Genomic DNA, 16,358 nt, shown 5'->3' on the forward strand with positions numbered 1-16,358 from the left:
TACTGTCCACTGTTGTGCTCGGTGTCTATTTTTTTTTTTTTTTTTTTTTTGGGGTAGGCTGATGTAATGTGACCACACATTAAATAAATGAAGTGGCATCGTCGTGAGCGGAGCAGGTCAAGTTTAGACGTGTCGGCAGAGGGTGAGGTTTAAAGTTTGCACGCTGATTTGGTTGACGGTTTGCCGTCACGTCTCCTGTCGGTTTCGATAGCCTGTGACGAGCATGTGAAGCGAGCTGCTCGGACATGGAGACGCTCTCGGAGACCAAAAACTTGGAGGACTGCTTCGGCAGGACGTTTTCCGCTCTCACCGTCGATGATGTGTACAAGATAGCCAAAGTGATCGGCACCGATGTGGAGAAACTCATCGACGGTTACGGCAAAGAGAGCGCTGAGGGTCTAGTACCGAAGATAGTGAAAGTGCTGGAGCTGCTGGAGAGCTTCGCGTCGAGGAACCACGCTCACAAACTGAGGGAAGAGGAGCTTCTGAAGACCTTCGAGACCATACAGCTGCAACAGCAGAAGAAACGCGGGGGGAAGGAAAACGACGAGGCCAACGATAAAAACGAGATACGGGTGAGAGACGTGGGGGATTTTCAGTCACACCACCATTTTGTAAATAATACAACGGCGCCTGTGCGTGTTACTCACCGAGTGTGCGTCTCTGTGTTATAACAGCAGGTTAATGGAGCTGTTTGACAACGAGTCTGATGTATTTCGAGGTGATTTTGCGCCGTTTGGGTAACCTACATGCTACTGCTCCCAACTGTAGTGAAAACGTAGCTCCATAACTCTTTTTTTCTGTGATACTATGTCACTGTGAAACAAAATTACTCTTGCATATATATTTGCATGACCTCGCGTGATATAAACCTTATAACTGCCTGTTTGATATCAATCCACCGCCACCTTTAAATACCTGAAGTTCCGCCCCGTGTCGTCAAGGCAACCACGTAGACCGACAGTTATTCTTAGACTCTGTAATTTAACAGTTTTCAGTGAGAATATTTAACATTGGCATAGTTTAACTTTAATTGTTATGTCCCCTGTTATATATTGTAAAATGTATTTTATAAATCACATGATGACACAGCAGTGATTTTAGCTTTAGCACTGGGAGTGTTACCACCCACACTAGAAAGAAGCTAGCTAATTAGCAGTCAGCCACTTAAGTAGCATCTTACCAGTAATCACTTGGTGTAAAGTACCACATTTAAAAGGGACTTTTCGTTAATTATAACTGTAGCTATAGAGTTATAAATGTTGAAGAACCACGTTAATACGTTCATGAGGTCATAGCATCATTTAGGAGCTTCTGCAGTACTGTACACAAGTTTTGTGCCACCTCATTTATTTATATTTTGCTTGGAAAATGCAACGATTTATTGAAACTATGTGCATACATACATGGGAATACAGTTTATAAGGTAAAAACAGAACATGTCAAATTCTAAGGAGCTCCAAAGTCAGTATTTGGATTGGCCACCTTTAGCCAACACCCAAAGCTCTGCTTTGGATCTCACACTGCTTCATGGATGTTGAGGTCCTGTGTTTGTGATCATTGTCATGCTGAAGAGTGAAGCTATGCTGGTATTGCATGATGGATCAAATTCAGATTCAACACTCTATAGGGCCTGTTGCCACTGATTTTCAGCCCAGTTCTTCTTTGTCAGTCTTTTCTCCTGTTTTCCTTCTTTAAGAATGGCCTCTTGGCAGCCACCCTTCCACTGAGAGCATATCTGATGAAGCAGCAGATTGTAGATCAAACGAAGGTTTAGATGCATCTCTCAGGTCCTGTGTCATGTCTTTTGTCAGACTATTTCTCTCTTTATTTAGTGTTTGTGCTGCCATTATATGGAAAAGCTCTGCTGTCGTGGGAAGTCAGACTTTGCTGTTTAGATGTCTCATAGCCATTAGAGAAACATCTGCAATTTATGCTTATGTGTATGGGTCTTGAGATATTTTTTATGTGCAGAGACTGGATCTCTGTGGTGTCTTGTCTAGTGTGGACCTTGAAGGGGGAGAATTCGGGATGGGGGGTTGGAGGGTGTAATGGACATACAATTGTTCTGAAATCAAGATCGACTTTGCTGTTGTCATGATGTCATGTATGTCATGGTTGAAATCAATAAAACAAAGTTGGAAAAGAAAAACATCTGCAATGACTTAACACTACACACCTGCTTGGACGCAACTGGTTAACTTGAATCCAGATTTTGAATGCTTTAGAGATTTTCTACAGCTTACATCAGATCTTTTCCCCCCTTCTAAAAATGCAATACAACCTGCTTTTGAGGTTTTAGTTTCACAGTCTGACTCCTGTCATCTCATCCAGGAACTTCAGCAGAAGGAGCAGCAGTGGAAGACGAGGTGCGAAGAGCTGCAGGTCCAGATACAGCAGCTCCAGGAAGACAGGGAGGTGCTGGAGAGCAGGCTGAGAGGCAGCCATGCACAGGAAGGTATGTATGAGGAATTATTTTTGTTGAAGTGAACTGTAATGTAAGGTATATCATAGGCTTCTAAAATCGGAACTATGTGAAAATCAGTCCCCCCCCCCCCCCCCCCCCCAAAAAAAAACAAACAAAACAAAACAAAAAAAATTCAACATGTTATAGAAGTGCAGTAAGTGCGTGCTCTTCAAACAGGTAAATCAACCTCGAGGTCTTGTGGTTATGTTGGTTTTTTTACTTCATTCTAGTCTGTAAATGTGACATCAACCAGTTCCAGTAAATATTTAAAGCAGTGGGTTAACCATCATACTCTCTGAGGCTGAAACCAGTCCAACTGGCCATCGCTGTGTGTATAGTGCAGTTATTTTTGCTGGCTGAAGTTCATAGTTGTGAAAGTGTTCAGAAAAAGCAAACATCAAAATTAAACCCTGACAACAACCTGAACAATTACTCTGTACACTATAAAAATTAAACAGCAGAGAGATACGATCAATAGTCTTTTAAACATAATATACAGTAAGGCTCCAGTTTTTGCGTACTGGCAGATAAACTCATGCCGTCTTAACTTTGTGATTTATTTGACAGGACGCCCTGAGGCAGGTGAACGTGACTATTCATTTCATGTAGTAAAAGTGAAATGGCTGTTTGGCCACTGAGGTTCACCGCAAATATGCTTTCAGTTATTTCAGTTTTGATGAAAGGTCACAGAGTGTAAGGGTTAAAAAGAAATGTTATTATTATCTGCTCATTTTTACTGCTGGGTGAACTACATGAAACTCATTTGCTGAATTGTTGGCATCATTTGAGAGATGCACTTCTCAGAATCTGTTAATGTGAAAGCAAAACTATTTGCAAAGCAAGATAACAGTAGATGCAAGCAAGAGATACTGTCTGTGCTCTGAAATCTCAAGTCTCTGTAGAATGAATCAAGATTACGTGCAGCGTGCTGTCCTCGTGCACATTGACACAAATGGGATCAAGGTATTAAGCTCGTGTAATGTTGAGGTCTTGTGGTAATTACTTATGCTGACTTTTGTCTTTCGATATTATTTAGTGCAGATTTTCTTAGAAAGAGTTTGGGCTCATGAGTTTATTACATTTTTGATGACACGAGTAAGCTATTATGAGCATTAGCAACAATAAAACACAGGTTAAATGTTAAATCCAATTTGAATGAGCGTAAGCTATGAAATTATGAAGACAAAGAGGGACAAAAGTAGTTAAAAAAGTAGCTACACAAAGTTGATACACTTTGTGAATTTGTGTGTGTGTGTGTGTTAGACCGTGTTCAGCGGCAGGAGCGTGAGGTGATGCTAAAGCTGAAGGAGGTGGTGGATAAACAAAGAGATGACCTGAGGGCCAAAAGCCAGGAGATAACTACCATCACCAAAGAGGTGGAGGCGGTAAGGAGACATACGATATAATTCACTCTTAACCTTTTTTCATTCTTTCTTTTTAGGAGGCTGATAGATTAACTTTCTTAGATATTTTCTCGTTTTCGGACCACTCTGTGTAAACTCTATAGAGATGGTTGTGTGGGAAAATCCCAGCGGATCAGCAGTTTCCGAGAAACTCAGTGCAGCCCATCTGGCACCAACAACCATGCCCGTTCAAAGTCACTTAAATAACCTTTCTTTCACATTCTGCCGCTCAGTTTGAACTTCAGTTTTTGCCATGTGATCAGCTGATTAGATCTTTGTTTAAACAAGCAGTGCTTAAAAGGTATACCTTATAAAGTGGCTAGTGTGTCTATCTATTTTTGATAACATTATAAGCTTTGACATTTCTGTTGTGATGTTCCACTTACAAATATTTTAGTGACCTAGAGTAACAAGTTTGACTGCTGCAGAGGCCTTGAGGCAGATGATTCCCATGGTGACAATGGAAACTAATCTAAAGATGGAGCTGGGTCGGGTTAACTCTTCACTGAAAACATCTTTAATTTAATCAAAACATTTTATCATTTCTTTTAAAGGGAAAGGAAATAGTAGAAGTATAAATAAACAAACATTAAAATATATTGGCTCGGTCACTTGAGAATTAAGATGAAAACATGTATGAAGTGCAGCCCTTAAATAATAAAAAGTGTTCTTTGTCCATGTGGATCACAAGGTTACACTCAATCAGATTTATGGCTGCAAGTTGTGTTTCCTTACAGACTTTCTGACTTTTCTCATGGAAACAGTAGCATTTTTTTCATTATTCTCAAACCCTGTTTTATGTATTGTGTTATTTCTATATATATCATACATACTCACATACACAGTCGTGGAGTCATGTGTCGCACAGCAACACAAGAGAACTTGCATCATGTAAACCGCTCTAACGGAGCCACTGGAAGGCAGAAAGTGTGCTAACTGTCAGGAAAAGAGGGCAGGGATTATCCGCACAGTTACTGCTTGATGATTTAAGCTGCACTTTAGACAAGTCAGGGCACTGTTTTCATCTTGGTACAGCCACAGTGTGGGTGTGTGCTATTGTGTGAGTGTTTGCACGTGGCTGTATGTGTGTCAGGGCATGTATACCACATGATTTAAATAGCGGCCATAACTGGGTGTGTTTGTTAATGCTTGGCGTTTTGCACCCAATCAGCTGACTTTTAAACAGAAAGAAAAACTCACTTCATGGTCAACTGGGGGAAGTAAAAGAGTTGGCTTTGATTTGGTTAACCAAGGAGTATTTTTTATTTTATTTTAAATAATGCCTATTTTTTAATCCTTTATATTAAGGCAGAGTAATCTTATATACCACATTTCCAATTTCCATTTTTGTGGGTCAGCCTTGGTTCATTGATTTAGCCATAAGCTGTGTTTATAACTGTCTGCAGTACTGCTCATGATGCAAATTTGTAAATCATATATATATGTGTATGTTTATGTGTGTGTGTGTGTGTGTAGCTTCAGGAGCAGCTGGAGCGCTTTATGAAAATGAATGCAGAGTTGCGACACAAGCAGAATGTTTTGCAGGCCCAGCTGAAGAGCACCGTGGAGAGGAAGGCCGACATGGAGGCCGACCTGAAGGAGAAAAACAAAGAAATAGAAAACCTCCAAGCACAGCTCGACAGAACCAACAGCAACACGCCGGTATGCACACCTTTCACACTGGATACGACAGATATGTTTCTTTACTTTCCCGCATATTGAATAAGATGCTTCTTAGAGATACCTTAATATTTACTTAAGGCCTTAAAAGGGAAATCTGTGAACTTTGGACTCCAACGTCACTCTAGAGTGTTTAGAGAGTTTAAGCTTGCACCGTTGATCAAATAACTGCTGCTCTTTGCTGAATCAGCTTTGTGGTTGAATTAATCTGTTGATCACTGTTTGTTGTCCCGTCAGTCCCGACCAAGTCAAACAGCACAGGAGCCAAAGAAAAAGCCAACATCCGATCAGAAGGATCCCGATCAGCCGTGCTTCACCAAGAAGGAGGTGCGCGACATCCTTTTCGAGAGGAACGAGCTAAAAACCAACCTCTTCCTGGTGCAGGAGGAGCTCAGCTACTATCAGAGGTGGGTTTTCTTGTTTGGGTGCGTGTGTTCTTGTTTTAGTTGATGGTCATGGTGCCAGTGAAGTTGTCTACACGCTGAAAGGACTGTATGTGTCTGCAGGGAAATACTGAACGAGGAGAGGTGTCCAGGTTTTCTCTTAGAAGCTGTGCGCTCTGCCATCAAGAAAAAAAGAAAGCTCATTAAAGCCAAGATGCTTGGGATTCCTAACAACGAATGCAGCAGCAGGTATTTCTTACAGACATGATTTCTAGAACAACAATAGGAAACAATGCGCGGATTTAAAAAGATGTTCAGAAAGCGAAAGGGGTTTGAGTGACTCTGTTTTTTCCTCGGCAGTGATGAGGAAGACAGGAGTTCTCTGTTTGGCCAAACAGAAGTGGATGGAACAGTGAAACCGGCTGAGTCACGTATTCGAAACCTGTGAGTACGATGTTGGACAATCACTCCGCACTGGTCAGACTGGAAGCCAGAGTCCTGGTTTGTAAAAAGCAGCAGAACCTGGTGGTGTTTTATATTTATGTTTCGGCTTATATTAGTGCTCTTTTCGTTCCTACATGAGGTCACAGTGCTGATTAAAGCTGTCATTCGTCTCATTTCCACATCTGCTGCACATTTACTGAAACAGAATGCTGGCAAAATGAACCATAAATTAATTTTCAACAGCTTCAGCGCTTTGCACTGTTCCTGTCAATAAACATAGAGCAAATGCAATAAGAAAGTGAACCACTCAGAAAGAAAGAATAAAAGCAGAAACACTGCAGACATCACTCCATCTCCCTCGCTCTGTTAACAATGTCACCCTCCTCAGATTTTGTCAATCCCAGTCTATATTTAGCAGTAATCCCTGACTGCAGATCTGATCTCAGGCCTGTCCCTTCTGCTCTGTCGCCTGCAGCTTTGGCTTCCTGACGAGGTCAAGCAGCGGCCCAGGTCCCACCGACGTGAACAACTCCTCCTGGGAGATCATCAGAGACTCCGAGGCCAATGAGGAGGCGGAGCAGCTGAGGTCTTCCTGAACGCATTACTGAGCACAGAGATTGAACTGAGAGATTTCTCCAAGTTTGACACTCAGACAACACTTTCTCCTCACCTCAGTCACAACTTCTCTGCGGTTTTTGCTCAGGGCAAAGGTTATGAGGACATTTGAATGCAGACCCAGAGCACCGCTGGAAGATAAAGAAGCGCTTTTAAACAATCCCCTCTTATTTCCTGAAGTTAAGTTTCAACCATGATTAGTTCATGTCTGATGCCTTCCCCTTTATCATGGAAGGAGAAAACAAGAGGAACATTGTGTAACTACAGTACGATATAAGAAATACTGCTATGATATTTTGTACAGGAAGACAATCATGATTTTTTTCATTCTTAGAAAAAAAATGTATTTTTGGTAATTCAGTAAAATCAGATTCAGTGTTTATATGTATTTTAAAAAAAACCAAAGACATAGTTTGAGTTTTAAATAGATATAATTATCTACTTTAATAGTACATAAAGCAGTAAATTAAGTTCTGCTCATTTTATAACTCATACAAATATTTTCACAAACAATTACAATCTAACTCATACCTCAGTGAGGGAATTTTAAAGCCATGTGGTTACTCTATGTTTAACCTCCTAGGACCTGGCGTCCACATATGTGGACATCACATTTTGGGTTATTTAGACCAAAATACTCAATTTTGCTCTACAAGGGCCTGATATCCACTCATGAGGACATTATACTGCTACTGTTCTATCAAAATTTTAAATGAATATCCTCATATGTGGCTCTTATTTTTCTTAAAAACAAAAATAAAGAAAAAAAAATCTGGTAATTCTTTGTTTTTACATTCATCGGGCCCCAATATGTCCAAATATCAAAGAGAAACTAAAAATGCATGCCGTGGAAGAGTTCAGGTCTTAGGAGGTTAAATGATCTGAAGCACTTCTATGCACAAGGAAACAGAAAAGTGAGTGCAGTGCAGGTTAGGAGAGTGCATCTTAACCCCATAAGCCTTATTTTAGTGCTCGTAGTGTAAAAATCAATCAATCATGTATCAGTATTCGGGTATTTGATGGTGGTGCCCTAAACGTGTGCTTTCAGCACCACCACTTTAAATGAACCCCTCTGTTCCCTCTAAATGTAGTAGAAACTACTCAGGCAGGCCAGTGGCATGTGTAAAGGGAGAATGAATGAACATTGAGTAAAGCCACCTTCTCCTGACATCCTTTGTGGGCAATTTATTTTTGTAAGCATCTTTGTAATGGAGCATTTTCTTTGTTTGTTTTTATGATGTGAACACATTTAAGGTGTTATTTGCCATCTGAGTGAATTTTATTATAAAACAACTGAAAAATGTGTGACATTGAGATTTCAATAAAAACATCTATTAAACAGAGAATATATTTACAAAAGTGAAACAATCTCAGTTCATTTTTTTTACCCTCATAAGAAAAGGAACAAAGAATGCTGAATAAGCTTTCACTGGATCTCAAATTGATCACATGGGCATCTTTTCACCGACTTTCACGACTTATAAGGAAGACAAAGGCTTCCTTCATCATCTCCTGTAAGACCTACTGCAATAGATTCTGACAAAAGGGTGACCATCAGTACGTGTGTGTTTGTTCGTACGCGCCCCATCGTTGTGTACGGCGAGTTTTGTGTGTTAGTGTTCGACCATCTTTAAAAAGCTCTTGTGTCTGGCTGAATAGAAGGAAGTGGCTCTGACTTCCCCAGGAAATGGGAAGAGGAAACCCGGGGGCTTCGACCTCTCTGGCTATGCTGGAGCCACAAGACGACTCACCGGACAGAAAGAGAGAGGGAAGGGTGGAGGGAAGGGTGGAGGGAGGCTGAGAGATAGGTACTGCCCCTCGTTTTTCTCCCCTCGAGTTGAGACAAAGACAAGTTGGGAGCAGAAATAAAGACGGGAATATATTTGTCCCTGGTTGTGCTTTCAGATTGGAGATGAAGCTTCTCCTCAGAGCTCTCAGTGCTCTGCTCTGCTTCTCGCTGGCCTGCGCTCACACTCTGGATCCTGCTGGGAAGAACGTCTGCCAGAATATAAGGTAAACTCCAGCTTTTCCTTCACTCGCACATACTGGCTTTTGAGTCTTAAGTGGCAACAGTGGGTTACCGAATTAACATTTTTGGCGGCCTTCGTCTGGCTTTGAGTTCTTGTGATGAATATTAGTGCCATGAGATTGTACTGTTGGCTTGTGGGTTGTGTGGCCCGTCCTTCTTTAGGATGACATGGCTGAATGCAGGCACTGGAGTGTTTTTTCTACTAAGGTTTCAGATTTATCAAGCTGATTTGATGATGTCTGTAATTCTTAGGGATCCCTCTAACCTGTTCTGTTGCCTTGGATGGCGCCAGGAGGGAAAAGAGTGCACAATACGTAAGTTCTAGTATTCTAATGATTATTATTCCTATGCTGTTACCACTTCTACATTGGCTTTGTTTTCTCTTTGTGTTTGTGTGCAGCTGTATGTGAGGGTGAGCAGGCCTGTTTGAAGGGTGAGATCTGTTTATATCCTGGATTATGTCGCTGCCCACCTGGCTACTATGGTGCTGAGTGCAAAACCAGTGAGTTAAAACGTCCATTCGTTGTAGAAGAAATAAGAAAAATAACAATATAAAAACATTATAGTGTTGATAATTACTATATTTTAGTCTAGTAATAGCTCTTTATGTACTCACTGGTGTGTTGTTTCTAGACTGTCCTCTTGAGTTCTGGGGTCCAGACTGCCGTCAGATATGTAAGTGCTATCCTAACGGGCGCTGTCATCCAGCCACTGGCGAGTGCACCTGCCACCCACTCCGTTGGGGCCCACTATGCAAGCAAACCTGCAGGTGTTCCCGGCACGGGCGCTGCCACCCCATCCACGGAAACTGCACCTGCGACACCAGCTATTCAGGTTCAACCTGTGCCAAACCGTGCCAGTGTGATATCGGTGGGTCTGTAGGCCCCAGCTGTGACCAGCAGACAGGCAAGTGTCAGTGCCACAAGGGGCACTGGGGGATGAGGTGTACAAACCCGTGCGACTGTAACCAGTCCCCGTGTAATCAGCGCAATGGTGTGTGCGAGTGCAAGCCTGGCATGTGGGGAACCAGCTGTGACCTGAGTTGTAAATGTGACCTCAAACACAGCAGCTGTGACGTAATGAGTGGGACGTGTCTGTGCCACCCAGGATACATGGGCCTCTTCTGCAACCAGCCCTGTGAAGCAGGAAAGTATGGCATTGACTGTAAAAGGAGGTAGGTTTCAATGTGTGTGTGTCTGTGTCTCTGTTTGTTTGTGTGTATATCATGTTTACATATCTTTGTGGGGACCAAAAATTGAAAGCTTGCTATACTTGTGGGGACCAACAACCCCTATGAGGACGAAAAACCCGTCCCCATGTGTTCGAAGGCATTTGTGAGACTTAAAATGTGGATTTAGTGTCAGGGTTAGGGGTAGACATTCATTTTTGATGGTTAGGGTAAGTAGCTAGGGAAAGGATCATATCAATTAGATGTCCCCACAAGGATATAAAAACACGACTGTGTGTGTGTGTGGAAAGAAAGGTGGATACACGTGAATGTGTGTGTTCTCACTGCTGAACTTTATCCCTTGTCTTCAGTTGTGGTCACTGTAAAGACAACCAGCTTTGCTCTCTGATCGATGGCACATGTGCAGCCTGTGAGCCGGGCTGGAACGGTACGCGATGCGACCGCCCATGTTCATCTGGTTTCCATGGTGATGGCTGCAAAGAAGGGTGTCCACGATGCAGGAACAATGAACCCTGTGACCCAAAAACTGGGTTGTGTCAGAGTTGTGATCCCGGATGGACTGGACCCAGGTGTGCGCGCATATTTTGGGGAAACATTAGCAACAATACATAAAAATTTACACTATTTACAACTAACTGCTTTACAAAGTACATTACGAGTCATTATTTTTCACCTTTTTTTGGTGCGTTTTTACACTTTGACATAATCAAAGCAATTAATAGGTAAAAGGAAAGAATTAGCTTTCAAATTAAAACCTTATTTCCAAAAAAGTAGGACGCGTGATGATTTGCAGATCTCATAAACTCACATTTTAGTCACAGTAGAACATAGAAAATGCAATTTAAAGAAAAATATTTACACATTTTTGATTTGATGGTAGCAACACATCTCAAAAATGTTGTGAAAGGGTCATGTTTACGGCTTTGCAGCATCCCTCATGTCTGTTTTTAATGCAGTGCTGTCTGAAGGCTCGAAGATCACGGGTTTTGATTTTTGGTAGTGTCCCTTGCACACAGAGATTTCTCCAGATTCTGTATTGTAGATAAAAAATTAGTCAAAGCTGAAGTTGTTCCACAAGTTAATGGCTCAATTTTTTGAACCTCTGTCCATCTTTACTTCTGAGTTTTTTGGGAATTGGGGTTCTAAATATACAGAAATGCTAAAATGTAATAACTGGCTACTTAATCACTGTGTTATTTTAAAAAAAAGAATAAAAATGATCAGCGGCCTGCACCTCACTGGTCTTAGGAAGCATCCTGTGATCAGTGTGGTTCATATGCTTTAGCTCAAACTGAAAAATCAATCAATCAGTAAATTGTCTGTCTGTCACAGATTATAGTTATTTTTGTCAGAAGCTCCATTGTCATCCTGTGGTGTGATCTGGGGACTGAAAACACTTCCGTACTTGTGCATACAGCTGTTCGTGGGAGGCTCTGACGTCCGTGAGTTGGCTGTCAAAGCGCATTTCACTGACTAGAGACATAATCAGAAAGTCAGACCCAGAAGACAAGAGATGATTTGAGTTTAACAAAAAGAGATGAATCTGCTAAAAAGTCCAAGTTATTCACTGCTTACAACTGTACTGCAGTCTCTTGAACATGACGGATTCAAAGAGTTGCTTGGAAGAGTTAAAACTTATGGATTAAGTTGCCTAAAGATGCAAAATTAATAAAATGATCCATGTGGTAAAACATGAGCACTGCTTATGACACTTAAGCTCAAAAACAGTCTGCTTATAGAGGATGGAAAGTTTGTACCGCCAACAGTGTAAGTGTTAGTAATCTCTGTCCTCGTTTTTCTGTCCTCGTCCAGGTGTCAGGAGCGCTGCCTTAACGGGAGGTTTGGAGACGCCTGCCTCTTGACGTGTAGTCCTTGTTTTCATGGCAACTGCCATCATGTGACAGGAAAATGTGTCTGTGCGCCAGGCTTCCAGGGAGAGAGGTGAGAAAATTAAAGCATTGCTTACTGTTGGATAGACTTACTGTTGCAGATGCAGCTTTTATCAAAGGTTAAGATTTTAAATAGTTAAACTGCACTCCCAGATCAGTTAAAGACTGTGTTTAACTGACAATCCAGCAATTTAGAAACTTACAATTAACCTAATTAGTTGTGGGATGTTCCAAAAGGTGGTAGCATTGCAGAAGTTTTCTAGTCACACCAACCATGGTAAAAAAATGAAACTAACTACCTTCATGACTTGGATGTCCTTTACATTATCCAACCATATATTGCCCACTGGTGTAATCGCAGTCAAGGTTTCAATTAATAAAACTACATTGAACTCTTTTCAAGAAGCCTTCAAATTTAAATTTTTTTCTGATTTCACTCTTTCTCTTGCCCTGAGTGTACGATCTGAGGTTAGTAGGTTAAAACATGGAAAACGTGGCCCCTTTAACTTTCTTCTCTGTGATGCTTGTACGTCATCGTTATGTGTTCACCCAGTACTAAAATAAAATCTTGATTTAACTTTCTTACTCACTGTGACTCATGGATGTTTCCAGCTGTAACAACAGCTGCCCTGCCCTCCGGTTTGGCTTCAACTGTTCTTCTGTCTGCGACTGCGGTGAGGGGGTGGCCTGCGACTCTGTGACCGGAGCCTGTCCTAACAGTACGTCCATCCATCCACTCAGTTATCTGTCAGTTTTGTGTATAAATGTGTACATTAGTGTGTCTTGTACTTTCCCTTACATGTTTGTGTTTGTGTGTGTGTGTGTTTGAATGACAGGTTACAGAGGTGCTGTGCTTGCGGGTGTGCTGGTTCCTTTGCTCCTGTTGCTTCTTGCTGTAGTTTGCTGCTGCTTGTGTTGTGGAGGACGCCCGGCTGGTGACAGAGACAAAGACAGGTCAGCAGCTACCTTTCTTTTAGGCATTTTATCTTCACTTTGCATAGACGGTAAAACATGGAAAGCAGGCTACGTTTATCATTCTATATACCGGTAACTTTACATGATTTCTTTTGGTCGTAGTACAACTGTTGCTGATGGCGGCTTCTTGGTTCGGATGAAGTATCACGTTTATAGCGTCCTGGCAAACATTGGCGCTGCCCTGCCGTGTATCTCTGCCTGGTCCTCTGGCCTGCCTCGTGTCACCGGTCAGTCTTGCCACTCACAGTGCTCACAGTGTAATGCAACTATTGTATACAAACTTCATAAAAGTACAAAAAAGACTATTTTAATCATCATTAAGATTTGAATTCTTTTAAAATGTCTACTGTGTGCATGAATTATGACCAGAAGCTGTGATATTTAGTTCTATTATTATTATTCTTTTTAAATTAATCTGCTTTCTATGTCTCATGTAAACATACACAGTGTCACACCATGACCCTGAGCTGACCTTCAACCACAGCTTCATTGAGCCTCCTTCCTCTGGCTGGGTGACGGAGGGATCGTCCTTCGACAGCGATGAGGAGACGGGAGAGGCTCTTTACTGCGTCCCTCCAATGGAAGGTAGAGGCAAAAATAAAGTTCACCAGTTAACAAAGTTTATAGTGCCCTCTTTTGGTGCAAGGTAGAACTGCCACTTTTAAAAACTCTTTCTGGCACTGGTTGATGTTTTGCTCTGTTTCTGTTAGACATCCCGGCTGTGGCGGGCGGTGAGTTCCAGGAGATGAGCTCAAAGTGTAACATGTTCTTAGACCCATCGGGCTTCAGCAGCGAGGACATCTCCTCACCCTTTAACATCCCTCGCACCTCCAGCATTGCCAAGGCCAAGCGGCCATCCGTCTCATTTGCTGAAGGCACCCGCTTCAGCCCCAAAGAGAGGCGTGGCTCTGCTCAGGACCCTTGTGCTCTCCCTCGCAGCAAACCCAAATCATCCTGGGGGGTTTTGATGCTATCGGCCCTGCAAAGTCAGGGAAGCACAGCTAGAACTGGGGAGGGGAACGGACTTGAGGGCGAGAAGGAGAAAGATGGAGTGGATGTGACCGACAGTCAGGAGTTAAACTGTGAGGAGGCTGACCAGGAAGTAGACAGAACCCCATCAAGGTCCACCCTGCAGGTTCCTGGAGCATCAGGACGGAGACGGACTATGTCTAACACAGCTGCTCATAAAGGGACATCGTCCGCCTCTGATGCTCAAGAAGGGGGCTCTCATAAGGTCACCACTGTGTATGTGACGGTGGGTAAGGCGGGTAAGCCCATCACAAAAACAGAGCCGAGCTCTGAGGGCCCCGTTCAGGCGATGCTGCGAAGACTGGGCAGCCTCCAGAGGCAAAAAGAGCAGGAGTCTGGCAGGCCTAAGCCGAAGGGGAGTGAAGGCATCATCAAACCACCCAGGAAGAAGCTGGGAGCTCGGGCGGCTGTTTGGGAGCAGGGAGGACCGTCTACAAGGGAGGCTGGAGTTTGTAAGCCAATCAGGAGGAAGCACTCCTCCCACAACTCCTCTGATGCAGCTGGATCGAATGGCACACTGCCAACAGAGAGTGGCACTCCAAAACGGCCGCTGTCGTCCATTTTAAAGAGCGTGCCTGAAGTGGCGTCAGCCGACTCGGGGTCTAATCTGCGGGCCGAAGGAGACGAAAGGCAGCACGCTGCCTCGCATCATGAAGAACAAATTGAGAGCTCCTACCGGACTCTGAGACCCGTGGGAGATGGCACAAGCCCCATTGAAATCATCACCAACGAAGGAGCGGCGGTCAGTATGACTGATGAACCCTGGTACGAAAATGTCCAGATCAAAAACTCGTGACCTCTGAGAAAACGGGTCAGCAGGACTGATCGAAAAACAGCCGCATGTTTGTTATCCTGCAGTTATAACTGAACAATGGGGAAAGCTTCTCTGAGAGATTTGTGCAGCTGCAGCTCACATGACTGAAATAACAGAGAAATTGTGATTTTAAAAATAGCAACCGTTAATGAAATTTCAAACAACAGATGGAACAAGAAAATAGGGTGTTTTCTAACAAGAACGCTACACAGTCCGTTGTTGCCTTGGTGTTGTTCCCACACTGTAACCCATGTTTCCCCAGTACCATGACCCTGAACTGACCGATCATGCTGTTATGAATTTTTATCTTTGTAACTTAGTTTTTCTTCAGGCCTTTTCAATACTCACTAAACATATTTTCCCTAAACCTATAACCAAGTGTTTCTGGCTTAACCTAAAAACAACTGCAACTGAAAACTGAAACTACTCTTTTTAGTATTATTTTAATCTAAGCCTAAAAATCTAAATATTTACTTTTACATTAGCACAAACTTACAGTCTTGTGGGTGAAAGTCCTGCATTTAGACTTTCATTAGCCAACAGCTTTAGGAGCAACATCAGCTGGGTCCTGGGTTTGAATCCATTGGCTGTTTTGGGGCCTTTCTGTTCTCTCTGGGTACTCTGAGTCCCTCCTGCAGCCCAAAGACATGTATGTTAGATTAATTAGTGAATCTAAATAGGCTGAAAGTGTGAATGTGTGACGATCGATGGGATTGGCTCCAGCACCCCCATGATGGATGGATGGACAGATGTAATATCTGCACCTATTGTGCTTATATAGTCAGAAAGGATAAATGGAAGTAAAGAGTGGAAGTTTGTGGAAAAAGAAGCAGTGATGAACATCTGGGTGGGTTCCCAGAAGATAATAAAATGAGTGTGATGAACTTTTTGATTGATTTGATTGATTCAGTTAAGTGTGAGGAAAGGATCTGAGTCTGCTGCTCTGTGGATATTTTATTAGTCTTGGATGAAACTCAGGTAAGAACAGGCTGTAACAGATTGTAGTCGCGATTCACTCAGAATCAGTACATGCTTTACACATGAGGGAAAAGCCCGGCAGGGTTGTTTATTCTATCGTATAAATCAGTCAGAGAACTGGAATTGTAAAAATGTTTGTACTTCTGTGACCCGATGTTAAAGTTTCCTGCGAGTCCACAGCGCACGAACACTGCTGTGGGGTTAGAAACACATTGCTGCCCTGCTTGTGACCACTGGTGAATTAAACCTCCCCTGAAGTCTGTGTTAATACTTTATAGTATTGTTATTTCACTGTATAAACATGACCGTGATTAATAAAAAGACAATAAACACTTTGGCTTTTGTAGATACATTATTCAAAATACACGATAAGTAATGAATACAGTAATAATTGCAGATTAATTATCATTAACAGAGTTTAGCTTTCAGACGGATAAACGTTGCTGTCTCTGGGTCTCTCTGT

At 42.4% G+C, this 16,358-nt stretch overlaps 2 protein-coding genes across 2 annotated transcripts; both read left to right on the forward strand.

Moving 5' to 3' along the window:
* Nucleotides 1-11: 11 nt before the first annotated feature.
* rilp (Rab interacting lysosomal protein) lies at nucleotides 12-8,351 on the forward strand. The gene is made up of 8 exons (XM_080888567.1): nucleotides 12-575; nucleotides 2,335-2,458; nucleotides 3,731-3,852; nucleotides 5,347-5,532; nucleotides 5,788-5,957; nucleotides 6,057-6,182; nucleotides 6,294-6,377; nucleotides 6,853-8,351. The coding sequence occupies exons 1-8, from the start codon at nucleotides 246-248 to the stop codon at nucleotides 6,971-6,973; spliced, it is 1,263 nt and encodes a 420-aa protein (XP_080744693.1). The 5' UTR covers nucleotides 12-245; the 3' UTR covers nucleotides 6,974-8,351.
* Nucleotides 8,352-8,773: 422 nt separating this feature from the next.
* Nucleotides 8,774-16,257, forward strand: scarf1 (scavenger receptor class F, member 1). The gene is made up of 11 exons (XM_080889310.1): nucleotides 8,774-9,005; nucleotides 9,274-9,335; nucleotides 9,422-9,523; nucleotides 9,655-10,195; nucleotides 10,561-10,779; nucleotides 12,023-12,151; nucleotides 12,712-12,818; nucleotides 12,936-13,053; nucleotides 13,177-13,301; nucleotides 13,522-13,659; nucleotides 13,785-16,257. The coding sequence occupies exons 1-11, from the start codon at nucleotides 8,905-8,907 to the stop codon at nucleotides 14,897-14,899; spliced, it is 2,757 nt and encodes a 918-aa protein (XP_080745436.1). The 5' UTR covers nucleotides 8,774-8,904; the 3' UTR covers nucleotides 14,900-16,257.
* Nucleotides 16,258-16,358: the final 101 nt, after the last annotated feature.

This window comes from Rhamphochromis sp. 'chilingali', assembly GCF_963969265.1.
Source record: "Rhamphochromis sp. 'chilingali' genome assembly, chromosome: 8".
Taxonomy (NCBI): Eukaryota; Metazoa; Chordata; class Actinopteri; order Cichliformes; family Cichlidae; genus Rhamphochromis; species Rhamphochromis sp. 'chilingali'.

What these genes read in the sequence shown, in the direction of transcription:
- rilp (XM_080888567.1), top strand. Translation starts at nt 246, where the DNA reads ATGGAGACGCTCTCGGAGACCAAAAACTTGGAGGACTGCTTCGGCAGG. An exon ending in ACGATAAAAACGAGATACGG is followed by an intron (nt 576 to 2,334) that starts GTGAGAGACGTG and finishes CATCTCATCCAG; the next exon opens with GAACTTCAGCAGAAGGAGCA. An exon ending in GAACCAACAGCAACACGCCG is followed by an intron (nt 5,533 to 5,787) that starts GTATGCACACCT and finishes TTGTCCCGTCAG; the next exon opens with TCCCGACCAAGTCAAACAGC.
- scarf1 (XM_080889310.1), top strand. Translation starts at nt 8,905, where the DNA reads ATGAAGCTTCTCCTCAGAGCTCTCAGTGCTCTGCTCTGCTTCTCGCTG. An exon ending in TGGTGCTGAGTGCAAAACCA is followed by an intron (nt 9,524 to 9,654) that starts GTGAGTTAAAAC and finishes TGTTGTTTCTAG; the next exon opens with ACTGTCCTCTTGAGTTCTGG. An exon ending in CTGCGTCCCTCCAATGGAAG is followed by an intron (nt 13,660 to 13,784) that starts GTAGAGGCAAAA and finishes TGTTTCTGTTAG; the next exon opens with ACATCCCGGCTGTGGCGGGC.